At 39.5% G+C, this 26,966-nt stretch overlaps 1 protein-coding gene across 2 annotated transcripts; it reads left to right on the forward strand.

Annotated features, from left to right (window-relative positions):
* Window positions 1–26,636, forward strand: LGMN (legumain). 2 transcript variants are annotated; one of them, XM_085061524.1, is made up of 14 exons: window positions 1–157; window positions 6,092–6,282; window positions 14,220–14,317; window positions 15,121–15,202; window positions 15,738–15,823; window positions 18,498–18,573; window positions 18,981–19,043; window positions 19,912–19,978; window positions 21,598–21,716; window positions 22,395–22,484; window positions 23,178–23,375; window positions 24,011–24,181; window positions 25,043–25,110; window positions 25,895–26,636. In XM_085061524.1, exons 2-14 carry the CDS (start codon window positions 6,145–6,147, stop codon window positions 25,932–25,934), a joined length of 1,296 nt encoding a protein of 431 aa, XP_084917650.1. In that variant the 5' UTR covers window positions 1–157; window positions 6,092–6,144; the 3' UTR covers window positions 25,935–26,636. The 2 variants fall into 2 exon arrangements, with proteins under 2 accessions (XP_084917650.1, XP_084917651.1); XM_085061525.1 differs by lacking the exon at window positions 1–157 and adding an exon at window positions 198–214.
* Window positions 26,637–26,966: the final 330 nt, after the last annotated feature.

Here is a 26,966-nt window from a genome sequence, read left to right on the forward strand (position 1 = left end):
GGGCTCGCAGTCTGGCCGGGGGGCTGTCCGGCCGCGCCTCCGCCCGGCCGCGATTGGCACAGACCCGGGCCCGCCCCCGCGCTCCGCGGTCGCCCGGCTGCTCACGGCGCTCGCCTCAATCAGAGCGGCCGCGGCGGCGACTCCTCTGCACGGCGCGGTGAGGGCGGCGGGGCCGCGCTGTCCGGGGGCTCCGGCCGCGGGGGGAGGACGCGGGGTACTGCTGAGCGAAGGGAGCTGTGAGCGGGGCAGGCCCGCTCCGCTCCGCTGCCCGGCGGCAGAGGCAGGGGGAGCGGCCCCGCCGCCTCCAGGGGAGCGGCCGGGGGTGCCGGTTTTCCTTCCCGGGCTCCGAGCGCTGCCGAGCCCCCGCCGCTCTGCCCGGCGCCCCGTCTGGCCCTGGGGCTGGCACGGCTGGCCCGGGAGCTGTGTTTAATCCCTCCCTGCTGGGAGAGAGAGGGGAGTCAGAGCGGCTCCTTCCGAAGGGCATTGCCCAGGGCTGGCACAGGAGAGGAGGGAGATTGGGGTGGGGGGGAGAGCAGTGGCAGCACCTCAGATTTAGTAGCCGGTAATATATTTTTAACGGGGGAAAAGGATGGAGTAACTATTTACGGGATTTCTGCAAAGAGCTGGTGGTGCCTGAAAGGTGCTGAGCTGTGGCTGGTTATTTATAGCAGGTAGACAGCTTTGCCGTAACGTGAGGTTCTGCCTGGAGGTAGTAGCATCACTAGTTCCTAATTAGGATCGAGCAGCACTGTGTTTGGTGTCTGTATTTGGGAGTTAAGATAAATATTGTAGCCAAGATCTGAAATGCTAAGATGAACCATAGTAAAAGACGTGGGGAGTGCAGGAATCTTGTGTAATCTCACACAGGAATTTCTGCGTAATCACTTCTCCAGAATTTCATTCTCTCCGTGCTCCCAACATTTCCATGTTTGCTGAGCAGAAATGCTTACCCTTATCTGACTTATTCTTCTGCCCTTATACCCCCCTGGCTAAATCAAGCAATGTAACAAAGTTACTCTTGCAGTGCTGTAGTATCTGTTTTTCCTTACCATCAGATTGTGATGGCACAGGATCTGTGTCTGAAGACAGATAAGAAAGTAAATAGCAGAAGCAGTTTTACGGAAACCTTAAAGTCTGCCAGATTTGAATCTGGGGTTTTTTAGGTATGTAGAGAAAAACTCCCCTAGACCAAGTGTGTTAGCTTATTACCACTGTGGGAATGATTTTGGGTTTTTTTTTACCCCCAAGTAAATTGTGCCATCTCTCTGCTGATGAGAAAAGTAAATCTGCAAACAGGAGAATGAACTTTATTTATAATTACTTCTAAATACATTTATTTAAGAATCATTCTGAGTTAACTACAAATTCATGCTCTTTTACAGTAAAAGTGACTTATACTCTTCAGTAGCTAAACATAAATATTTTGCTACAAGTTCTAATCATATTAAGCCCGTTCATACAATGGTTACTAGCAGACATGTAAAGGAATGTTTTGCAATAGAGACCATAATCTTCTTCAAAATTTATAGTGATAAAGATTTTTTTCTTTCTACTTCACAAGTGCAGAAAGAAAATCAGATTATTTTTGCAGGGACCTAATCACAGGTTTAGGTGCTTCTGTTTGTGTAGTAGCAAACACAGCACGTAGGCAGAACATTGCTGACACAACTGTGGACATCAGTTTCCTGTGAGGAAGACTGTCACATATTTTGTGGAAATCAGCATCTAAGTATTAAAGTGGCAGACAATATGCAAGCATTGTTTGGAGAAGGGAAATGTGGCTTGATTCTGGAAGCTAAAGGCTAGTGGTTATCAGAAGTGAGCTGTTAAGAAAGACTTCATAGAAAAGCTGGAATGATCATCTGCTCAGCTTAAGGCTGTTATTTTCCAGCAAGGTTATTGTTAGTGTACTTACTTCACATGAAAGTAAAATAGAGATATGGTTTCTGTTTATATAGCTCTTGGAATCTGTGCTTGAGGTATTTGGAGTGCAATCTACTGAAGTGTCAACATTGCTTTAAAAATGAGCGGAAGATACTTTGATCAACTCAAAGCCCTTTCTTTTGAGTGGTATCCTGTTGTAAGAGTATTGATCTTAAAGGACTGTTTCCCAAAGGAAAGTCGTGAACTTGGGGAGCAGGCAATTGGCTGGAAAAATTGTTCTAGCAGCAGCCAGCCATTTCCAGATGTGGTCTTCCTTAAGCATCCCTCTCTTATCAAAGCAGAGATGTATGCTAGCTATCGAGTGGGAAGTGGTCAAAGTACCTCTATCAGGAAAGACTGGTTTTGAGAGTGAATTGTTCTGGCAAGAACCACCCAGTTCTGGACATGCTGCTTCCACAGATTGTGCAAACTGTGCAGTAGCCTTGTCTGCATGTGTACATGGTGTTCTGATGCTGAACCCACTGCATCTGAGATGGGCCTGATCCTGGCATGGTGTCAAAGCAAGGTTAATTAACTCTTCTGCAAGAAAGGCTAGGCAGAGCTGATCAAATTTTATCATATTTTGTGGATCAACCAAAGCTCTAAGAAGATCTTGTAGTGAATTTTTAATTTTTCATGTTCTCAATCTGCATGTGATTTAGGACTGATCACGTGTGACGGATCTGCAGAGAAAGGCTTTTTCTGTACCTGTGGTAAGCTGGTCAGCTGAGCTGCTTTGTCTTAATATGACTTGAAGACAAAGCATGTGATTGGAACTTTCTCTTCTCAACTGTAGGTCAAGAACTCATACAACAGAACCCAGAACACAGCTTTTTAAATTGTCCACTTGGACTCAAAGGCTTTCTTTGAAACAAGTAGAAATATGTGTGTGTGTATGTGTGAGTATGTTTGTTTGATCATCATTTGCTTGTTTATATTTTTGTTGGTTTTGGTTTGGGGTTTTTTTAAGTAGTAGTTAGTGACAAACAAGACCCATTCCCACTGCACACATGTGTATGCCTATTTTAAGTGCTGCTTGGAAAACCTTGGGGAGCTGAGCATACATTAATTATGCTACTGTTAGTCTATTGTGGTATGTCTGGTGGTTTTTTTATTTCCTTCCTTCTTTCTGGTGTTAATTTGATTTAATTATAGTATGGGAAAAGACAGATAAGTGAGATTATATGTCATTAATTAGTGCCAAAGAGGAGGTTGTTTTCTATTCTAAATAATCCATGGCAAAATATATATGATTTACTGGTACAGTGCAATGTTTCTTGGAGTTTATTCTTTTTTCCCGGGTGTTCTGCATCAGTCACAACTTTTGTCTCAGCAGAGGTGAGAAATGTGAGGACCTAGATACCCTCATACTACCTGGAAGACTCTTGAATTCCTCATGGAGGCACTTCCTGATGGGCTCATAGCTGAAATCTCTGTTCCTGATCCCAGGGTTTTTCTGTTGAGGGGCTGTTTGCAGGCAGAATGCAGTGCTGATGTGTGGTACATCTCTGCCCACTCAGAGGTGCTGGCTGGGGCCCTGCGAACTGTAGATCCTTGTTAGTATAGTCAGGAACATGAACTCATCAGGAAAGACAATCCCATCAAACTGTTTCCAATTGCCTGGTATATCAGTAACTGATAGTGGCAGTGACTGTTTCCATGTGACAAATGTCTGTGTGCCAGGACCTCCCTTGAAATTAGCCATCATGTTATATGGCCCTGTGAATAGCTGGCACCAACAGAGCTTCTGTTGATAAGCCCTGGATTCTACTGAATGGTATCTCAAAGAGCTAAGCATCATGTGAAAGGATCTCCAGCAATGGTCTGAACCATTTATTTTATTTTTTTTAATGTAAATATAATTCATGTTATAGTTGGAGAAATGTTATGAGACAGACACTGAGCTCTGAGGCATCTGTTTGCAGCAGCTCAACATTCCAGAAAGTCAAACTCAGTTAAGATTTATAAGCACATTGTCTAAAAGATACTGATTTTCTTTTCTTGCCAAATATTTCAGGAGTTAATATACCTAAAATTGAATATTGGAAATGAATAGGTTCATTGGCCTGTGGCATACTGTGGCGCTTTACAAAAGTTTTAAACAGCTTGGTCTGAATCTTAGCCAGGCTGTAGGCAACAGAATAGGCAGGTTTTACGGATGTTGTACATAGAGTGCATCTTCAGCACAGTATGTTATTTGTGTTATCATATGAAGAACTGACTTGATAGATCAGGTAGAGTTGTCATACAAAGCCCTTGTCATTGTTTGGTGACAACAATGACAAAACTTTACAATTCCAGCTCAACGTGAGATGGTATAATCATCTAATAAAAATATGCTTATTTTTATTTATAATAATTCAACAAACCCTAAATTACCTAAATTGGTAAATTATTATTTTTGCTCCAAATGTCACAGGCAGTGACAGGAGTGACTTCTTCCTGAAAGATAAGTTTTTGAAAGAAGCAGTTTCATAACAGGTAATGTTTGGTTCTGTCTTTTCTGTTCTGGAGTTTTTATGTGTGGTAACAGCTCTTCCTATAGGAGCTTATATGATAACATTACCTCCTTTACTTTGTGCTAGTTCCACTAAAAAGGATAAAAAAATCCAACTTGTAAATACATACATACATATATATATATATATATAGTATAATATATACATACATGTATTTTTCATACTACTGCCTGCAAGACTAAGTCTTTGTGAGCAGTGAATCCAGTCTTGGGAAGACCCATGCTATGTCTTTGGTTAGTAATCTTCACTGAACACGGCTGCTTTGAGGAGGAGCTGCTTCTCTGTTTCAGCCTCATTTGAGTGGCTGCATATAGGTGGTTTTTACTGGGGTACTGAGTCTGACTTAGGCACTGTTTCCTTGGTTTAGTGGTAGTTTTGACATTTTGCCTTGTGACCATATTGCATGGCTTGGGGGTTTCCAGCTTTTATTCCAGAGAAAGCCATGTTAAAGTAGACTACTCTGCCTCTTACTACAACACCTCTTCCATACCTAGCAGCAATATGACTTCCAGGATTTCTTTTTTGTAAGTAGGCAGATGTAAAATGCCATCTCTCAGTGCACAAGGAAATATTTAATCTTTGTGCATGTGCCGGGAGCATGCAATTCCTCAGGGGAGTTTGATTTAAGAGTTTCACATTGGATGCAGCAGACCTGAGACTGTGACTAATAAATGTAACCTGCCTGCCCCACAAGCTAAATTCAAAAAGAAAACTTTAAACCTGTGATTAGATATGCCCAGATAGTTTGCTTTTAGAACAAATGCTCTACCAGACAATCAAGGTGCTCAGGACATTCACTAGCAAGGACCCTACCCCTAGTCCTCTCAAGAAAGTAGAAAGAGCCATTTCTGCATGGGCTCAAACCTCCCCTCTGCTCTGCTAAATTTGACATTCACAGTCTCAGACGCAATTCTCTCACTGTGTGCCTTGTGCTAACACTTAACCATTGGGCAAAAGAGGTGAAAATGCTGCTCTTTCATGTGGTACTGGTTCACATTTGCTCTCCACTAGCGTGACACGTTGCACAAATAGCATGAGATTCTCACAGCCTCCACTTCCCCCCAGCCCCAGCAGTTAGGGCTGTATCTTGATCAGAACAGTCGCACGGCCTCTTTCCACCCTCTTTGGTATTGCTGCCACAGAGAGCTTTTGTGACACTCTGACCTTCCAACTCACCAGCAATTCTCCATGTCTAAGCATCCTTGTGCCTACAACACCCAGCATTTGACTCAGTAGTAATGGGCTAATTGCCAGTGAGTGGAAATCTGGGAACCACGTTAGCAGAGACCAAAGAATAGTTTTAATTTGAAAAAGTTTTATCTGTGAAATACTTGATAGTGAGGTTTACTTTTTATTTGAGACTTATTCATTGCCAGCTACAATAGAACAAAACAACCAGAGGGAGCTGAACAACTTGGTTGGCCTATTCAGAATTGCTTTCAGTCAGATTAGAAAGCTGACAAAAAACTATTGTAACTAGTTAGCTTGGTACTGAAGGAAGATACGACCAGAAATTGTACTGTGGGTTAAATGGTCTATAAAACAAACAAAAAAGCCCCCACAAGCAAGAAAATATTCCAACTGTGGTACTACTGATATTTGTTTTGCATTTGTTTATTGACTAATGTCCTCTCATTTACTTCTCTCAGGATTCTTCATTAGGAAAATTTTCTCTCATTTGTGGAATAAATAAAGAAGAGAGATGATACTGAAAGCCATTGTGCTGCTGGGCTGTGCTCTGGGCATCAGCACATTCCCCATGGAAGAGCCTGAAGATGGAGGCAAGCACTGGGTGGTGATTGTTGCAGGTTCCAATGGCTGGTACAACTATCGCCACCAGGTAAGGACTGCTGGTTCCACATGCTGATGCTGTCCATGCTCCAGAAAATGCCAGCTCCCAGACTTACAGGAAGGTGATAGCTGCCTATCACCTAGACTAGTTCAGACCTTCTGTCATTTGAGCAAGTGCTTCTACTTCTAGACTCCCAGGTGTGTGTGAAGTTTTCAATGCAAACAGCAGCAAGATTCACTCAGAACCTGCTCTTAGTTTTTGCTATTACCACCCCAAGAACTCCCTTCCACTGCTCCTTTTACTATGTGAATTTTTTTTTTTTTTTGCATACAACTTTTTCCAGTCTCTAACCTCTTGATGAAAAAGCTGTCATTACGGGAGGAGCAGTATTCTTCCTCTTATCACACTTCTGCATCCTGGCAGACCTGTGCCTTCTAGGGTAAATACTCTATTACTAGGCTAGAGGATCTAACCCCAACTTGCAGGTTGATACGAATGATATCTGAAGTTGAACCTCATTTTGAGACACATGCATGTTCCTTTCCATTTGTTTTCCTCTTTTATTATGCTATAAAAAACTTCCTTTCCTTCCCGTTAAAAAATCTGCAAAGGTGGCAAATGTGCTGTATGTTTTGAGGAGTGGAGGATGTGCGGAAAGGCATTGTTTTTATCCTTAACCAGTTTGCTGACTGTGTTCAACAACATGGCCTGAGAATTATGTTGGTACAGCAAGGATATGGTGCACCAGTGTGCAGGGAACAAAGTGAGTGGCACAAAGAGGAAAGGGAACAGGAACTCCTGAATCTAACACTGCTGGGAAAGCCAGAGTGTTGTGAAATTGTGGTCTGAGTGTATGTGTCACTATGTACAGGATTAAATCCAAGTGACTTAACTCTGATTCAAAGTTCAGGACTTATAATCAGCAGTCAGGAGACTTCTGCAGCATTTTCCCCTTGGGGAATTGTTGGACTGTCCCTTAAACAGATTAATCTATGCTCAATGGCTGTCTTTGCTCTAAACTTGCAACTTGGCTGTCCTGAAGAACAGGGTCAATTTAATTCTGATTTATGTATACATTTGTATATTTCTACATGTTAGAAAAATAGTTTACTATAATATTGTCGGTTAAATACTAGTGTACAAAACTTGCATTTTAAAAACTGAATTGTAGGACTGGTACTGGGTGATTTGCTGAACACTGGAACTTCTAAAGTTTAATTTCTTATTTTTAATGTAACTGCCTGTAAAATCTAGAGAGGCTTCATCCTCTTGTTTGACTGAGGAACAAATGAGCCTTCTGTGTGTTGGGCACCCTGGGTATTCTGTATGTTTTTCCTGCTTCTCAGGTCACAATCAGTCTGTAACTTCCAATGCAGTGATGACCTTGTAAAACTAAAGGAGTCAGACTGACAGTCTTGTTGCATCTGAAGAACAGCCTGTTACTGGCAAGTGCTAGTTCAACACTGACAAACAGATTTTAGGGATTTTGCCAGTTCCTTACACTGTAGATATGACCTGATAATCATAGTTGGAATATTACAGCGTTACTATAAACTATTCTTATTTTAAATGAAATCTTAAAGAAGAGAGTTTTAAAGTTGAAATTGGGAAACAATGATGAAAATTCTACTGCTGTGCTTGATTAGTGCCTGTCTTGGAGTGTCTGGATTTAATTACTGGGTTGTGCTCTGATTGTTGCTATTGCTATATAACCAGTCTAGCTGGCTCCCTTCCATTCTAGGAGGAGTTAAATACCACGACATTCATTCTTTAAATAAAACTACAGTTTTGAAGCTGTGGCTCATGAGAATTCCTTTTCTCAGTTGCCTGGGCATAGTTTTTAATCTCTCTGTCAGCGAGCCTTCAATGGCAAGTATACCTGGCACAAGCATATACTTGTGCCAGGTATAACAGGGTTATGAAGAACACAAGATCCACACTTAGATATTTGTGTCCAACAGTGAGTGAGTCTTTGGAACATGCCAGTTTCACAGAAGCCTATTAACTTTTGAGTGTTGTAATGCTTTGCAGACAGCTATTAAATAATTGCATTCCAGTGGTAGCAAAATGAGAACAGGATTGCTTTAAATACCTTAATTTTGAAGATAATGTCAACTAAAAATGTGAAATATCTGCCATGTCAGATTGTTCTGAATTTAAATACTAGAAATCTCTGTATTTTAAAATACTACTTGCTTCAGTGGTACAGTATTAACTTTTGGAAATTAGAAAATTAGAACACCAGTAATAATCCTATCAAAATTACAAAAGCAACATCATAAAAGAGTCTGTATGAAGGATCCTTCAGAATGGATCTGTGTTCTTACTTGCCTGTCCTGAGCGAGATACTGTGCATCTTTAACTTGTTATGAAAAAGATCAATTCCCACAAAATGCAGCCCATCAGTGGCTTGTGCTGTTCTTCCCAGTTGCCTTTTGTGGGCAATCTTAAGGGCCTGGTGGGAGTGAGCATGCGTGGTAGGGGAGTGGCATATGGTGAGACAGACCCAGCAGTTAGTCATGGGAAATCCTCTGATGTATGCCATGAAGTGTCATCCAGACAAGGGTGCCGTGGGTATCAAAAAATTGGAGAAATTTGTTCCCAGCAAAACAAGCAGAATTATAGACTTTCAGGAGAGTTAGACAGAGGAGCAAAGATACTATTGAAATCTGAGGAGTTCTAACAGATTTTTGGACACATTATGCAGACTGATCACCATGTCTTAGTGTTTTAGTATTCCCTACCTTCCAGAAGTGGAAGCAAAAACATTTGAAGTAATTAAATTATTTGCTCAAGTCTCTTGCAGTAGAACTGGGAATAGGACTTGGTCTTTCACTTCTGTGCTTCAGAACACAGAAGTGAAAGACCACAGAACAGTGAACACACACAGAAACACGTGTACCTGTACTGTAAGAAATCAAAGCAGTGCTCCCGGTTGCAGATTTGTGTAATTTTTTGCTTTCCCAGGGAAGAACTGCAGAGGAAGATTCATTATACTCTTCAGTTTACTCCTGCCATCACCTTTCTTCCCCAGAACTTCTCTGACCTAGCCTGTGTATTTGTACATAGACTAGGTCAGAGAAGTGGATTTGTAGATGTGAGTGCTCCAGTAAGCAGTTATTCAATGTGGCTTTTTTTTATTACTGGACTTGTTGCTATTCCCTACATACAACTAAGTACTCATAATGTCCCTTTGTAATTTGAGAACTCAGCAGACACATCTCTGGGTTTCAGTTGCGCAGTTCAGCTGTCCAGGGTGCAGTTAATATATGATGTGGCATGTTTGTGCCATGTTTGTATCATGTTTGTATTTTGTGAGCTCGAGTTGTTTCGCATGCTGCCTGCATTCAACACAGTCAAAACATATTCTATTGTCTGCCACAGAAATTATCTGGTGGTAATGTGTTCATCTGACTAAGCAACCACAAAAAGCAGAAGAAATAGATTGCATCTTCAAAAATGTCTCATTTCATACATGAAAGATTGTGGAGAATATAGTCCATCACTGTATGCTGTAAGGAACAGTAAGTTTGTAAAGACTCTGCGGACCTTGGAAATGCTTAAGTTTGCATCTGTAACCTCAAGGAATCTGAACCTCCATTTAAGGCTGGTTGTTTAGTTATCAGTGGTACAAACCAAGGATAGACAGGGAAAAAAACCATCATTTGCACATATATGAGTGAGATTCACACCTTGCAGGCAGTTGCTTCTTCTGTGATGGCTGAACTGGGACTTCTTCCTAATCAGGATGATCTAAACTTGTCTTACCCATTTATCTCATCAAAGTTCCTAAAATAAATTTCAAGTGTTTTGTGCAGTATAGAGGCCAGTGTGATAGGCTTACTGTCACAGTAAGAAAAGCTGGCTTGTATGTTGCTTTATGCTTTTGGCTTCTCAGTTCTTTGGTGTTTTTATCCTTAGTGGTTTTGATTAGAATTGCTTGGGCTGTGGAAGGGCTATCAGTGTGCTCCTCTCTGCTCTTCTGCAGTTACTCTGACTTCTCTGTAGCAGCTTTTCTATTACCAGGCTGGCTGCTATTCAAGAGTACTCCCCACTTCTTTGGGAAAGTGGCTCAGCTCTCTACTGTGTAAAGAGCTGGATAAAATACTTCTGGAAAGCTTAGTGGCATATGTGAGTAAATACAGTACTAAATGCTTTTGACAGATTTAGGGAATGACTCAACAAACTAGTTCTCATTAGGAGAAATAGTCTGACTTTTCTGTGAAATGGACATAGCAGCAAATTCAAATCTAAAGCTGGCTTTACATCAGATCGGAAAGAGAGACAGATTTGTGCTTTCTGGATACTCAGAACTGCACAGTCTATGGAAAAACCTGGTGTGAAACGGGAGTCTTACTAAAGATGGAGTACATCCTCGAGAAAAATGCCAGACTGAAAAAGTCTGGCAAAAATAAAATAAATAACTATGAATCTGAATACATGGGTCTGTTTTCAGTTGTTGTTTTTAGTCTTATACTTACTGAGCTTTGTGGGTCAGAGACTGTATTTATTCAGGGTTCTAGACACTACCAGCCAGAGCAGTATCTTATTCCAGGACAGTCTTAAATTCTCCTGTCTTGTAAGTAACAGACACTAAGGATATCTTGGTCACATGGCTTCAATTAACATTTCTTCACTGTGCTTACAAAATTTAAACTGAACTTACATGGAACCTTTCCAAAGTTCTTGATAAGAGTTACAGCTTTTGGCAGATTCACTGTTGTATATTTAAGCAAAGGAGTAAGACATGGCTGGCATTTCAGACATATTCTTCTACCTTGTTTATATATTAGAGTTCGTTCTTGTTTAGGCTGTGACAGTTCAGCATACCTGTAGTGGGAATAGTGCCACTTGCAGTGCAGCTGACAGTTCATTACACATGCCATTCAGCCACAAACCTAGCAGTCATAAGACAAGAAGTAACCAATTTCACAGAAGTCCAAGCTTTTCCCTTTAGGAACTATTTATGTAAGCTTGTGTCATAAACAACTTGATTTTTCCAAAAATCCCCCTAAGCAGTCTACCTAAAAGCTGTGTCATTCAAATGTGTAAACAGCTGTATGGCAGAGAAAAATAGGGTTTTGTTTTGTGGGGGTTTTTGGTGGGTTTTTTTTTGGGATTTTTGTTTTGGGGTTTGTTTTGTTTTGTTTTTTTTGTTTTGTTTTGGGTGGTTTTTTTGTTTGGGGGGGGGGTTTGTTTTTTGTTTTTTTCTAGTATTTCCCCCAACTGTATGTTTTGGGAAACAAAATACCCATCCCAGGAAAACACGGTAATAAAAACAGTAATTCATGCTCTGGTCCCCATGCTTTCAAAATCTTGGAGTTAATTATTTAAGCAGATCTTCTGTAGAAATTTGCTGATGTGGCAACAGGCTTAGGCTAACCGGGGGTGAAAGGTCTAAACCACGCCATTTACAGTGTGCAGTTTAGAGCTGGCCCATAAGGTCAGCTGTGCAGCAGGAATTGTACAGCTGCACCTTTTCCTATTCTGTGTGAGGCAGCTGCTGCCCTACCCCAAATCATGGTCACAAAAACATGATTGAGTGACAATTTAACCAGTAAATGTTCATAGCATTCATTTCACATATTAAACCAACAAGAATAATACCAATAAGACACCTGGAACAAGTGAACAACTGTCTCTTTTAGAGTGGTTTACAGGTTCAGATATGCCAGAAATATTTCTGATAGAAGGAGGCTCAAATAGCAGGTACACATCAACAGCAAATACTCTAGATTCACATTTGCCTCCCTACTCTGGCTGCAGACTTTTTTAGTCTGGTTTTATAGAAATTTGTGGATTTTTATGTGTAGACAGGGACCAAGCAGGAGTAATATCAAAGGTGACTAATTAGGCCAGCTAATTCTATGCAATAAACCCCAACTGTTTACTCAGAACTGTCCTACTTTAGTCGATGGAGTTTTAGCAGGAAAACATGTTTTTGCTGCTCTAGCCTGTGTTGGTGATATCATTATCCTACCAGCAAGTACAGTTCCCTTAGCAAAAGCCTTAAAATGCTGGGACAATCCCCACACAGGCATAAGTTAAGGTTGAAGAGAATTGACTACATTGATCTGTCTCCCTTCACAGTAGGGATTTTACTAATGTCTACTTTACTGAGACAGGACATACTGAGCAAACAGTGAATGAACCAGAAGGAAGGAGACAAAAAAAAAGCTGATATATACATTTACAGAGTTTTACTAATTTTGGGTACTTGGCATCAGTTAAAAACACCTATAAAGTCCCTACTGGCCAGCCACGTGTCTGTGGGAGCACAGACACTTGCTGGTTTAATACGGGGATATTCTATCACTGTGGTACACCTAAGCATTTCTGTGTGTTGCCAGCCTATAAAGGTTCCTGTCAGCATCACAGAAGTGTGTGATATCTTGAGAGTGAGAAGGGATCTATGATCTACTCATCAATCAGTGTAGAGAAGCCCTGGTTAGTGTTTTCTTCCACTTCTGCTTGGGTTGCTTGTGAAAACCAAATACATGCTTGGTCAAGCCTGTGCTCTTCTGTTTCATATTATATGCAATGCCCTCCTAACTCTGACCTCACTGTTTGGACTTGTTGAGGCAGCTGCTGGTATAATGGCATATAAGGAAATGGAAAACTAACTGAGAGATTGTGTGGGATAGGTGGAAGAGAACACAGGCTGACCTGTGAAGTAGGAAATGGAACTGCTTTATTAAGAACAGCTCAACATTCAGGGTTAGTCACATGAAGAGACCTTACTGTGGGAGAGTTCATTAGCATTGAATGTGCCTCACGCTTCCCAGAATCTTGTATAGCTGTCTTCTCTTTTCAGTTTCACCTGCACTTAGAAGACCAAGGATTATAAAGTTACAGGATTTTACAGTGTCCTTTCAGTTAAACTAATCAAAATCACTAGTACTCCTAAGTAATCTGAACAGACATCGGTCCACTTAAACTACTTCAGTTTGGTTTCCAAATTAGAAAATTAGATTAGTTCAAGAGAGGTAAACTTTAAAGCTTGCTTCTTGCCTGCATTTGGAGTGTTCCTTTGTTAAATGAGATCTCTTCCATTAAACCTGCACAGCTTTTTCTAGCATGTGGTGGGGTGTAGTTCTCAAGTTTAGGAATGATTGTTAATGTCCCATTCGGGCATACAGAGACTGTAAATTTTAAATAAGAGAATAATTTGGGCTGGGGTTACTGAGAAGTTAGCATTCTGATAGAGGTTTGCATTTACTGTAATATCACATTAAAGGATATTGTTATTTCTGCATCACAGGAAGATGGTTGTGTAAAGAAAATGTGCTTATTCATATCCTGTACAGATCAGGAAAAGAGCCTGAATTCTGCAATTTTGTTTCCCACTGAAATCTGTTGTGCCCTGAAGTTGCTTCTCTGTAGAGGAAAAAATACATAATTAAAAAGAAAATATTCCTTAACCCAAATTCTCATCTCATAGGAAAGCAAAATTTAGTGACATTTTTGCAGAGATGAGATTGGTAAACCATACTTACCTAAGTCAAGGACAGTCTTCAATGCCTGGTTGTGCAGGCTTGGTGCAGAACTAATTGAAATTGGTGGAAATCCAACTCTTTTCTTCTGCTCGACACACTTTGGATTTGTCTGTCATGTGGAAGGTTTTTATTTTGATTTTCTCACGGAATGTAGAATATTGCTGAGAACTTCTTGTTAGATTTTGTTATTTGTACCAAGTCTGAAGTAACTTCTGGTTTCTGTTTAAATAGGATATCAAAATATGTAATGACAAAGGGATACTAATCACAGTCTCTAACATTAATGTAACCACTCCTAATTAGAGAAAGACAATGAGTTCTGGTTTAACCTGTGCATTTCAGGTACTCTAGCAGCCCTCACTCTCTTACATTACAATGCAGTTTCTTTTGGACAATAGCCTGCTCTTAGGTCTGAAAATCTATTTTTCTCCTGGTCTCCAAGGTAAAATTTCTGTTAAAGCTAGTAATGAAAATTGTCCTTAATTTCAGGCAGATGTGTGCCATGCATACCAGATCGTACACCGAAATGGAATTCCAGATGAGCAGATCGTTGTCATGATGTATGATGACATTGCTGATAATGAGGAGTAAGTGATGAATGTACACTGGTCACTAACTATATGGTACTACAAACATGCCATATTCACCATGTTTTGAGTTTGTAGTAGTTTTGAAAGGAAAGCCTTAAAAATTGCCTGTGATATGCACAGAGGCATTTCATCCATCAGCACTATAATTCTCTTTTGAAATGTGCTCATGAGCTTTCTAAGCCTTAGTCCACAGCTTCACATCAGCTGTGGCACTGAGGACTGCAGAGCTTCGTTGTTCCAAGGGATCTGAACTCCCAAGCATAACAGCATGCAGCAGATAAATAACCTAAACTCACAAACACAGGGGAGATCTGTGTATGACTTGCAGGGCTTTTTTGAAAGGATGTTATCAGATTCATTCCCAGCATGTATATTCAACAAAGATGGGTGCAGGTTCCATTCTTGGTGACTGTCTAGAGCATATAATTGCCTTCTGTATGATACAGTTCATTTATACAGCCTCTAATTCTGAAAAAACTTCCCCAAAAATCAGCAGGCATTACAGGCACAGCAACAATGGCAGCAAAGTGTTAAGGGGAAAAAAGGCAAGACTACAAGGAGAGAGATGATAGAGACAATCCACCTGCATGTTCAGATTAATTGACATGATCTGAGGTAGAATACTTCAATGTACTCTGAGGGTGAGGACACCTGAGACAAGCATATATAACTGACTGAAGTGAAAAGTCCTTTATATTCTGAGATTCCCATAGTCTCAGGCAAGCTGCCTCCTAGTTGTTCTGTGGTCATTGTATGGCATGTGGGTAACTATTCCTATTTATGTTCCATTTACCTTTCAGAAATCCAACAAAAGGCATTGTCATCAACAGACCTAATGGCTCAGATGTGTATGCTGGAGTGCCCAAGGACTATACAAAGGAGGTAGGAACAAAACCCCTTTCCCTGGGGAAGGTTCAGCATTATCCCATGTTCTGAATAAATTCTTTCAGCCTGTAGTTTACACTCCAAAATGCACATAGTATAAAGTTTCAAGTTTACTCACCTGCATGGTTTGGCATGAAGTTTGGTGTTCATAAGATAAATATAACCAGTAGATTCTTTGAAGTGAAGTATTGGTCATAGTGAAGTATTGGTCATAAAAGTGAACCTTTACACTGTTTCCATGCTGACATGTGAAATAAAAGGCAGAAAGGTCTTGGATTTGTAAATGTTGTATCTCAATCTGAAAAACAGCTATGTAAAACTAATTGTTTCATTAAATCAGTATGGTAATCCAGTCACTCAGGGATTTCATGATTCAGCAGCCAAGTGAGTCATTAGCTAAAGATGGATTGAAAAGGGTGGCCAGCTAAATTTGCCATCTGTGGATTCTGACTTTCAGAAGCCATCTTCCTAAATGAAGATTTTTGTTGCTGTTTTTATGATCAGATCTAACTTTATCTTCTCAAATCCTTAGGATGTTACTCCAAAGAATTTTCTTGCGGTTCTCAGAGGAGATGCAGAAGCAGTGAAAGGGGTGGGATCAGGAAAAGTATTGAAAAGGTAAGAGAAGTTTAATTTAGAAAATAATTGCATGTGCAGTTGTAAATTGACACTGATTTCAACAAAAGAATATGGTAAATTAGAGCAACATGAGAATCCAGCAAAATTATTGATGGCAATTCCAGGCCATTCACAAATACAGTGTTTCTGGTTTCTTAAACCATCCATTACAAGGAAGCAAATGCTGATATTTGGCTGGTATGGAGTCCAGTATAGCTTAAGGTATAAAAGCTCTAGCAGATAGTATCAACTGTATTAAGGAATTTATTATTTAAAGACTATTGTCTTTTGCAAGAATGGGTATTCAAAGAGAGTGTTGCTAGGCTTTGGAGACCTCTGGAAAGGGTATTCTAAGGCTTATCTTAATGTACATGAGCAGTTTTATTAATCAGCTGGAGACTTAGATCAGACTCAGGTCAGACTTAGCAGTCAGTAGCAGAGGGACAGAGAGAGCTTAAGCAGCTCATCAGCTGGAAAAATTACATATCTAATCCCAGCCTTGGTCTTTGTAGCAAATGTATGGTTATTGGAGGCTGAATATAAACCATAATTCCATTCCTAATGAAATGGAATTATGGTTCATAATTAATGCAAAAAAAGATCTTTGTGATTGAAAAAGTGGTATGAGCAATTAAACTGGTAAGTGATGTATTATGCTTAAATTATTTGTAAACTAAATTATACAAATGATTCTAAGTTTGGCAATATTCTAATATTGAAGAATAATAGATTGGCTAAGTGGAATGTAAGGTTTATAATTAATGGTAGGGTATAAAGGCTTATATAATTTAGATGATTCAAGAATGTAGTTAATATATTTGAGGGCCTAATAAGAAGTCTTTTTGGAAGGATACTGGGTGTCAGTTATTCATCTTGCTTCTACAGAGTTTGAAATGTGAAAGTATGATGCCTCCTTACTAAGATGTACTATATTTCTGACTGTTCGTAAGGAGCTATATCATATTATATTTTTCTATGTACAGGAATTGCTGTAAAACCTTTAAGAATTTAAACTTGACTGTTTGGAAGAACTAACCTTGTTAAAGAAAATTTGTAAAATCTGTCTTCATCTGACAGTTGATTTTAGAGGCATAGAAACAGAACAGAAGAATCCCAGAAACAGAACAGAAGAATCTGGCATTGAGGAGAATAATAAAAAAGAAGGAGCAAGATAATAGTCAAATAAGTTGAGCAGGATAATAGTCAAATAAGTTATTGCTCTCAATTGTTTAAACTTCATCCTTAAAAGCTGAGGTTGAAAATGATATATGCAACGCATATAGGCAAAAAGTTAATAAATTGCTGCACATTACCAGATTGTGCTCTTCTAGCATCTGGAATGAGTCAAGAGGTGCCTATAATGCATTTTTTGCTTTAAAGAAAGTACTTCTGAACACACCTCACTTGCGAAAGCTTGATGTTCCAATTCAAATAAGGGAGTAGCTATACAGAGGGCCAAAGTCTCACAATGTACTCAGGAAGACAACTTGAACCAACATATAAAAGTCCTAGTTATTTACATTCCACCTCGGTCAAATTTTTTGCACTTAGGATCAAAAGCAGGAACCTGAAAAGTAACACCCAGCCCTTCTTTATTAGGCTCTGTTTGAATTTTCAAGTGGCCTGATTTTTGTTATGTGGGACAAGAACTCAGTTGTCCTCTTCCCAGAAGGCTTCTGAATGGACTTCCAGTGGTCCCCCTAACCAGCAGGTTATTGGCCAGACAGAAGGCTGGACAAAGTTCCCTGGAGCTGCTGCAGTCCCACCTGTTTGCTGTGAGGAAAGAGCAAAAATAAATACAGGTTTCTAGACTCTGGTACAGAGGAACAGAGGAGCCCCTGGACACTCCTTCCAATCTTTGTACACATTTTATATTTAATTGTTCCTGAATACAGTTTAAAAGCAAAATTCCTTTGCAGATCTGGCTGTTAGGGCAAGGCCTTTCTATCACCCAAACATGATCTGTTTGATTTAGAGTGGAATCAGACTGTACAGCAAACTGTACTACACGGATGTGAGGGTGACAAAGCCTGTGAGCATTCAGTGCTCAACTGACTGTAGAGCCACTGGTGCAAATGCCAGTCTGGCCCTGTGGGTGAGTGTGTGCATGCATCAGTTCCTCATGGAGCTGTAGGCTGACACATCTGTATGGCTGCTTATGGCCATACAGAACAAAGAAGGCAGTACTTACACATACCTAAGGGTCTTAGGAAAGAGGTTTTTATGATTTATCCCTGTGTTGTTGGTGCCTCAGTATAACTTAGTTATAAAAGCTTTCTGTTTTTACCAGACTTTTACAAATGCCCACAGTATAACAAATTCTTCCAATAGCCATTAAAAACCAATTGTGTTTCCACCATATCTTACATAACAGCCCCTGCCTCACAATTAGTTTACAGTTTGGAACAAGAAGCGTGATTGCCATGTTCCCCATGCGTGAGGAACTAGCCTATATCCCTGTTTTCATTCCTTTTGTGGGCACTCATCTCCTCTAATAAGGATCCAAAAGAATATACTTGGGACAAAAAAATATTGCCAAGAGGAAGAGGTGCTTCAGCTCTATTATTTTCAAATAGTGACATGTCTTGGCATTGAGAAGCGGATGATTGTTGTTGTAATGAAGATTAGGTTGGGGTAGTTAAAAAGAATTTGTTTGCATTTTTTTTCATTACAGTGGTCCCAAGGATCATGTGTTTGTTTATTTCACTGACCATGGAGCTCCAGGACTTCTGGCTTTTCCTGATGATGATGTAAGCATTTGGGGAATAACATAAAACCCATCATTTTAGTGAGGGGAAAGGCAGAAAAAGAGCAATACTATTCTCATCATTGCATTTTGAATTTTTTCCAGTTAAAATCTGTTACATTCAGTCAAAACTGATGTTGTTTCATATTTCATTGGACTTTGGTGGTCCAAGCAGATTGTTTCACACAGGTGTGACTTGGCTTTCTGATGCACTATATTTATCCTCTGGAACCATTACTCACCTTTTCCAGAGTGATAAATACTAGAACATTGTACTTCAGAAGGGCAAAGGACTGGATTAATTTATTGGGAAAATAGTGTACATGTTCACAACAATTAGTATTTATTTTTAAGTGAATTGTGTGTCTGTTAAACATAAGTGGTTTTAACACAAGCCTTCTTATTTTACAGCTTCACGTGAAGGACTTGAATAAGACCATTTGGTACATGTATCATCACAAGAAATACCGGAAGGTAAACAAGCATATCAGAAGTTCTGAAATTAAAAGAGTGGCTGGCATAGAAGAGAGAGATGTTTTTATTTTGAGAGTTGGTTCAAAGGACGAGGAATCTGTTACATGCAGTGAAATTTGCATTAAGATTTTGCACTTAAAAGGATTGATCTGCTCCAAATTTTCCATATTTAGTTTACTGTGTTTTTGCAGTCAATGTTAAGATGTAGTGTGACTGCTGCTTGCTGATGCTACATATTCTGACTAGAAAAACATCTGTAACTGCTGCACTCCCATAATCTGTACCTAACCCTTTCTTCCTGTGCTTTGTTCACTTCAGACTTCACTGTTATTACAGAGAGTTTGTATATACATCATGTTTTTCTTACAGTTGCAAATACAGTTTAAGACACTGTACCTCTTGTCAGAAAATTCTGTGCATTTATTTAATCACATGTACTGTTAAGGAGAAAAATTAATACTTTGAACATTTTACTAATGGTTTTTTTAAGCAGCTCGTTGTGGTGATGTCTGCTATGGCTGGCTGTATTTAGGAACACACTGATGGTATCATTTCCAGGGAAACTACATTCAGTACTGACACGCTGTTCTGCCTAAAGAGTGACTTTATTTTTTATTTCAGCTTTGTACATTAGTCAGTAAATCCCTGTGGATTCTGTGGAGATTAATAACATCTTTTCATTGTGGTTCTTTACCCTTTCCACACAGTTTGATTCCTGAAAATGAAAAACTTTTGTTTTGTAGCATTATGCATAGATTTTGTTTCAGGAATAGCAGTATGGTCAAACTGTGCTGAAAAGCACCAAATAACTTTTCTCCATTTCCTCATGGAATTTCTTAAAGTCTCATTTATTTTTTTTATTTTGTAGATGGTATTCTACATTGAAGCATGCGAATCTGGATCTATGATGAATCATTTGGCTGATAATATCAATGGTGAGCAATCAATTAACTTACTGGACTTAAATATCACAACTTGTCACAGACCTAAACAAGTATTGGCTGTGACAAGAATATGTTCAAGGCACATTTATGTAGAATTTTAGCAGGGGAGCACAAGAAAGTAATACTTTCGATTAACAGGAAGTTCCTTTTACTAGAGTCTTACAAAAGACTGAAAAGGCTTTCAGTTTCTTGGAAATGAGAAGCTGAAAAAATATTTCTTTTCAGGAGCCAGGTGGTTGCCCTTGGCTGGTAGCAGTTGAGTTATACAGACATTTCTCAGCCTCAGCACTGCTAACAGCAGGTGTGAAGTTCCTGCTCTCAATTTCATTGAATAGCAAAGCAGTTGTGAGACACCACTGCCAGGCAATTTTGCTGCACATTTGCACAAAAACCCAGGATGTGGATATTTTTCAGGGTTTCCAAGCTCTCTGCTGCAGAGCTGGAAGCTCAGCCTTGATTAGGGTGAGGAATCACAACCTTTTGAAACAGCTATTCTGTGGCAGGGAGAAAAATGCTTGCTCTTGTTGTTTTGAAGATGTAATTGCAGAGAAGATCAGCCATATGCCTATCCATGGCATCCTGGGTGTTTGGCCCTGGAGTGCTGCCTGACACCCACCAAGATTTCTGAAAAAGATTTACAGAAAGTTTCATATTGATGATTGTTCAGGACAAATGCTCAATATTTTTCAAAGTTTGTTCTATCAGAAGTTTCCAGTTTGAGGACTCTGGTTTTACAACTAACTCGGCCACAGAATTACAGAGGCTGAAAATTGACAATTTATTTATTAGAGTACCAAGCTGTCTGTGGCAGCTTTCACTGACGAGCTAAGAAGTTTAACTGGTTACTTGGTAAGCATTTTGAAGGGTGCTAAGAGGAGTATTTTACTGCACAGACAAGAGTCAAGATTTTTTTTTAATTTTGAGCTTTGGTTCTGTTCTGAGTAGAAACAACACAATAACTCTATAAAATCATGTGTAACACTTTCACTTTGAAATTTGGATTTCCTCCCAAATTTGAGTTTCCTGCCAAAATACATCTAAACTATTCAGTGTATTAACTTTGGCAAAATACTTATAAAAATGTGTTTACAGTATTTCTGTTGTGTTAGAGATGACTTCCTGGGAACACTGTGCTTGGGGCAGATGTAGGTTTATTTTGCTTTTCTCTCAGTGCAGAGCATTATCCCACAAAGTATATTACTTAGAAGGTTGTGCTTTTTGGAAGAAAAGATGATTTTTAGGGGATTCACTTCAAGTTTGGAGAAAAGTTCTCATTATTGTAATAAAGAAAATGAATGTATAGATAGTTTTTAGTGCACAGTGCTCTCAGGCAGTTCTTTGAATAGTAGATTTTTCCCTCAGATGTGCATTTTCTTTAAACACCCCAGACCACACATTTGGCAGCAAGGAAGAAGCTCTTAGAACAGCACTGAGGGTAACTGAACAGAATGATTAACAGGCTTCTTTCCTTCCTCCTGTGTGGAAGTAAATGATTGAAAGCCAAAATACTTAGACAATATATCATGTGCAGCTAAGTATTAAATCATGGAGGGGGAAGGGGAGATTTAAAAAAAAAGGAAGAGAAAAAACCCTTACTATTTGTATTACAGTTTATGCAACAACAGCTGCTAATCCCAAAGAGTCATCTTATGCATGTTACTATGATGATGAAAGGCAGACTTATCTTGGGGACTGGTACAGTGTGAATTGGATGGAAGATTCAGATATGGTAAGTTGCTTAAATGAATTTTGTTCATTTTCATGTATGAAAAAGATGACTAGGCATTTTAAACATAACTTGTTTACAAGGTTTTAAAAATATTTTGTTTCATGAGAGACCAAAATAAACAATTTAGGTTGGTAAAAGTATTTATCTACTATTCAGAGCCATATATAATCTTTATTTGTTTGGGCTGCTAAATTTACTTCCGATACCAACTTTCAGAAATATTGTTGTCTTTTGTTATTTATAAGATAGAAAATGTCTAACTTGTAGTTCCAAATTCTCATCATCTTTATTTGCTAATCTGAGACCATATCTCCAAATGTGTTAAAGAAATTGGGCAGTTCAGTAAGTTGTGTGCTTCAGGGATGCTTAAATACTGAACTGTGGCTAACCCCCATGTTAGTATAACAGAGAATAATGTTAATGAAATAAATCTGGGATTTGTATGCTAGTCCACTCCCTTCTTGCTCATTTGCTGGGAGATTAGGAAATTACTAAAAGCAATATGAGAATACGCTGTCAAATCTCCAGTTTTTACTTTGATGTCTTTTTAAGGTTTTATAGCTCTTACCCTGTACTTCCTTCTACTCACTGGCAGCTAAGACCCTTTCCAGGTTCCCTTCCATTTTTAGAATAGCTGAGTTTAAGTATCTTTGACCTCATGGAAGTTTCTTCATGCAGGAGGATCTGAGAAAAGAAACACTCCACAAGCAGTTTCAGCTGGTGAAGAAACGCACCAACACCAGCCATGTGATGCAGTATGGAAACAGGGTATGTATTTGAGAGGGCTTCCTGCTCAGATATATCTTCAAGCCTTTGGTAGCCTATACTTTCATGCCTTAAAACAAACAAACCCAAACAAAAAACAGCTGTAAACTGGCAGGGTTCATTTAGTCATTTTTAGTCATGAGCTATTTATCTTAGAACTCCTCGTAGCATTTAAGAGACAATGATCCTGGTGCTAAGGGAAATCAGCCTTGCATATGCTAAAATCCAAGAAATCAGGGTACAAGTTTTCCTCCAAGCTCTGCCAGTGATTTGACACTTCAGTAAAGAAAGGTATTTACCACTTCCAGGCATATTATGATTATTAGTGAAATGTTAAAAAGTACAATGATCCTTCAAATGGGAAGAGCTAAGCGGTGATACAACATTTATAATAATGTTATAATAATGCAACAGATTAAATATTTGTTTAAAAAAAAAAGGTGCAATTATGTAACCTGGCAGCCTTTTTTCCCCCAGTGAGTTTTGGAAATAAAAGTTCCCTGATTTTTGGCAGTCTTGACCTCATTGTATTAAAAAACCCAACATGTGCATACATGCACACACACAAACCCACAACCATGTGATCTCCTTCATTTTCTCTAATAAAACAAATTTAGAGTTAGGTTTTCATGGCAAAGACAGAACTACCTACTGGGAGTAATTGACATTCCCATCTGCTTTCTTTTTATCCTTCAGAGCATCTCCTCCATGAAAGTGATGCAGTTTCAGGGCCTGGGGAAGAAAGCTATGCCCATTTCTCTGCCACCTGTAGAACACTATGACCTGACACCTAGTCCTGATGTGCCCTATGCAATCATGAAGCGAAAGCTGATGGCTACCAATGACATTTCAGAGGCTAAGAAGATTGCTGCAGAGATGAAAGCATACCTGGAGGTAAGAAAAGAAAAAAAAAAAATTGCTCATCGGGCCAGATTAATTTTCATCCTAAGCAATGGCAGAAGTAAAATCTCTGAAGTCAACAAAATTACTCTTCAGACTGGTAGCCTCTAGCTGATGGTTTACTCTTCCTTTGAAATTCAGGGATCTGTTCCACAAGGCACATCCAATAGTGATTATCTAGGCAAAGGTAAGCAAATGCAAAAGTCAGTTGCACAGCTTTTATTGACAAGAAATTCCTCATCTGCATCCATAGGGACTCTTGTGGGGAAGACTTAATCTTCTCTGACAAGATGTTAGAGAAACTCTTGTCTCAGTAGAACTGAAGTCTCCCAGTCAAATAGCTCCTGCAGAAGGAAATTCCATAGTGTTGTTGGTGGTGTTTTCTTTCCTTGGCAGACACTAGAAGGACAGTAAGTGATTTTGGGTTCCAGGAATCGTTACTTTCTGTCAGTTTTCATTTGAGTATTAAGAGACAAGTCCAAGAGACTGTGCTAAAAATAAATGGCAAAATTTGGTTCCCTAAAGAGCCCAAAAGTTGAAGGAGGTTTGAAGAAAGAGAAATTTCATTCAAAGTCTTTAAATTAGATTTAGAAAAAACATGTTTTAAGTTCTTTTTGTTTTATGTACAGGTGAAAGAATTTATTGAAGAATCCATGCGGAAGATAATCACCGTGGTAACAGGATCAACAGAACAGACCAAGCAGATTCTGTCAGACAGACTGACCATCAGCAATTATGACTGTTACCAGTCAGCGGTGAACCACTTCAAAGCTCATTGCTTCAACTGGCACTTACCTGTGGTAAGTCACTCATTAGATATAATCTGATAAATAGGCCAGAAAAACTAGCACAGTCATAGGCACATCTGCAAAAATCAGCTTTTATTAAAAAGCTACCTTGAGGCAGTCATGCAGATTAGTTTTGGAGAAAGATTAAGTAATGCTTTTGGAAGCAGAAAACCATTTCTACTATACCGTTAGGTAAGCAAGAAGTTTACTAAAAACAACCCCAAAAATAATCTGTGATTTTTACTAGTTAGTGCTGTTGCTTCCATCAGTTCCTTCTCCAGAAATTCCAGTGTTAAATAAGTCATGTTGTATTTCTGCTTGAAACATCTCTACTGACAAGGCAGAAACACAAGCATCACCACTGTGAATTCAAAATCTTGGATCACTGAGATTTCTGTAATATGATATAGTATTATGCATAATTCCTTGCAGGATCCTTGCTGCTATTTCCATTGTATTGCTGAATTCTTGAGAACCACTTTCTAGTTTAGGGGTTTAATTACAGTTAACTCTTCCTGGGATCCCAGCTGAGGATCAAATCCTGTGGTTAGACTGTTTAGACAAGAAAAAGAGAGTCCTGCTGTCAGGCAAGATTGCCTCTTTAGTGGTTTTTTGTTTTGTTTTGTGGGATTTTAAGAATGTAATGAGTTAGATGGTCTTGCTTATGAGGCCAATGTGCAGCACACCTGAATTTGCCTAACAAAGTTCCAAGAGCAAAGTGCGCAGCACAAAAATCCATTCAGCCCAGTACTAGACCATCAATTGAACACCTTGAATATTAATAGCATCCCTAAATTATTTCCACCATTTAGTTTGGATAAACAATACCTGCTTTTCATCACTGAAATTATTAACAAGGTTTGTTTATTTCAGTATGAGTATGCACTGAGACAGCTGTATGCCTTGGTCAACCTTTGTGAAGGAGGATACCCCACTGACAGGTAATGAGGTTCCCAGATACACCCTGTAGTTTTAACTGTGGCTAAAAGAGCAAAAGCTAATAGGCAGATAAAGCGTAATCCTCAAAGCTTCTCACTTGTTCTGCTCTTATCGTTTTGTAAATCACTCTAAAGTTAGAAATGTTTATTTTGACAAACATCATGATTAGTCCTCTCCCACTCATAATGATCCATGTAGCCACAACCCTTTAATTTCCATACTGAGCCTCAGGGAAAATGACAGCCAGTCAGAGGATCAGACTGCACCACACAACATCAGCAGCATGACTGGTGCAAGGGCGTTGCCCTGAACTCCTGTAACTCCTTACACTGAAGCCAGGTTGGGAACTGCCCTGTTTTCTGTCCTACCCCCTCAGCTGCTGGCTCAGAATACCATAGCATTGCTGGGTTCTGGTGATAAAAGGGAATGTGGTGCTAGATCCCTCATCTGTGTGGTAGGAAAGCAGGGAATAATGGTCCAGGCTGACGCTTGTGGTGATGCAGTAGAGCTAAGGGCAGAATGGTGTTGGAATTGTGTCTTAGGAATTTGTAGTAGAGGTTGGGATCCCAGCTTGTGAGTCATGCAAGAGGAGGGAAAGGGAGAGAAGAAAGCAGAAGGGTGGGGAATGTGAGGCAGGACTCACATTCAGACAGTGTGCACATGCAACCCAGAAGGTGAAGAACTGCTGCCCCCACTCCTGGTGGCAGCCCACTGCAGTCAGTTTGGGAAATAATTTGAAAGCACAGCACCTGAAAAGTTACTCATCGTTATTGTTCTCTGTTGCAGAATATGCCTGGCCATGAATCAAGTGTGCCTTGGGTATTGACGGAAACAACAGCCCTGAATATAACCCTTACTACAAGTGATAACTTTTCATAGCTGTAATAATCCAGACTTTACATGCATGTAACGTGGAGAGAGTCAGCCACTGTACTGGAAGTGTGCTGGGAGCTGAGGCACCAGACCATGAGCAGTGCAGCACTTGCCAGTGCTCTCCCCTGCATCCCCACCTGCTGACGGCCTGCTGCTTTGAGAGAGGCATTTGGCAGACCACCTGGAGCTTTCAAGATGAATAATTCTTTTCAAAGCACAGTGCTTTTAAGAATCTCTGGATGAACACTACAAGCCACCTATGTGATCACTAAATCCATTCTAAATCTAAATATTGAGTCATTAATTCTGGATTTTTTTTTAATACTCTTAACTTTTTTTAAAGTTAATGAATTTGCAGATTGGTTGAAGAGCGAAGAAACCAAAGCTTGTTCTTTAAGCTTTAACTCCGTAACAGTTAAAAGAAATGAGTTGCATTTGAGAACTATGATATGTGGACAGCACAGTTAAATGTTGAACAATAAAAATCTTTGTGAGCAGAATGTACTGTTTCTCAAAGAAAAGCAGAAATATCCAATGCTGTAAATTTAGCACCAGTTTGCTGTAATTAATTGTGTATACTCACAAACCTGAGGGAAGTCATAGAGTACAGGAATTGCCTGTGAATAAAAATAAAGTTGACAGTTTCATCCACCCACAGTGGTGGTCATCTTGTGTCTTGAAAATGAAGGAAAGCTAATTAATTCTATGATATGCATTACAAGGTTAATCTGTCCCTGAGGCACTTTCATAAGGCAGGTCATCTCAAAAGAAGCCACACAAGTGAACCAACAAGACCCAAAACAAACCACAAAACTCCAACCTAAAAGCAACAACAAAAAATATCAAAAGCCCCAAATCACACTTGGAAGTACCACTCCTCAGAGGTGACTCGGTAAAGGAGAAGCAGGACTGAAATTAAAATTTGTGAGGTGATCCACAAAAGTTTCAGGTTGTCCATACCTTTTTACACATGAAGACAGGATAC

Source organism: Lichenostomus cassidix, chromosome 5, assembly GCF_008360975.1.
Source record: "Lichenostomus cassidix isolate B80296 chromosome 5, HeHo_3.0, whole genome shotgun sequence".
In the NCBI taxonomy this organism is placed as follows: domain Eukaryota; kingdom Metazoa; phylum Chordata; class Aves; order Passeriformes; family Meliphagidae; genus Lichenostomus; species Lichenostomus cassidix.

Bases quoted from the DNA above. Each gene is read 5' to 3' on its own strand.
- LGMN (XM_085061524.1), top strand. From the start codon at position 6,145: ATGATACTGAAAGCCATTGTGCTGCTGGGCTGTGCTCTGGGCATCAGC. The intron at 15,203-15,737 runs GTAGGAACAAAA...TCAAATCCTTAG, and splicing joins CCAAGGACTATACAAAGGAG to GATGTTACTCCAAAGAATTT. The intron at 21,717-22,394 runs GTAAGTTGCTTA...TTCTTCATGCAG, and splicing joins GGATGGAAGATTCAGATATG to GAGGATCTGAGAAAAGAAAC.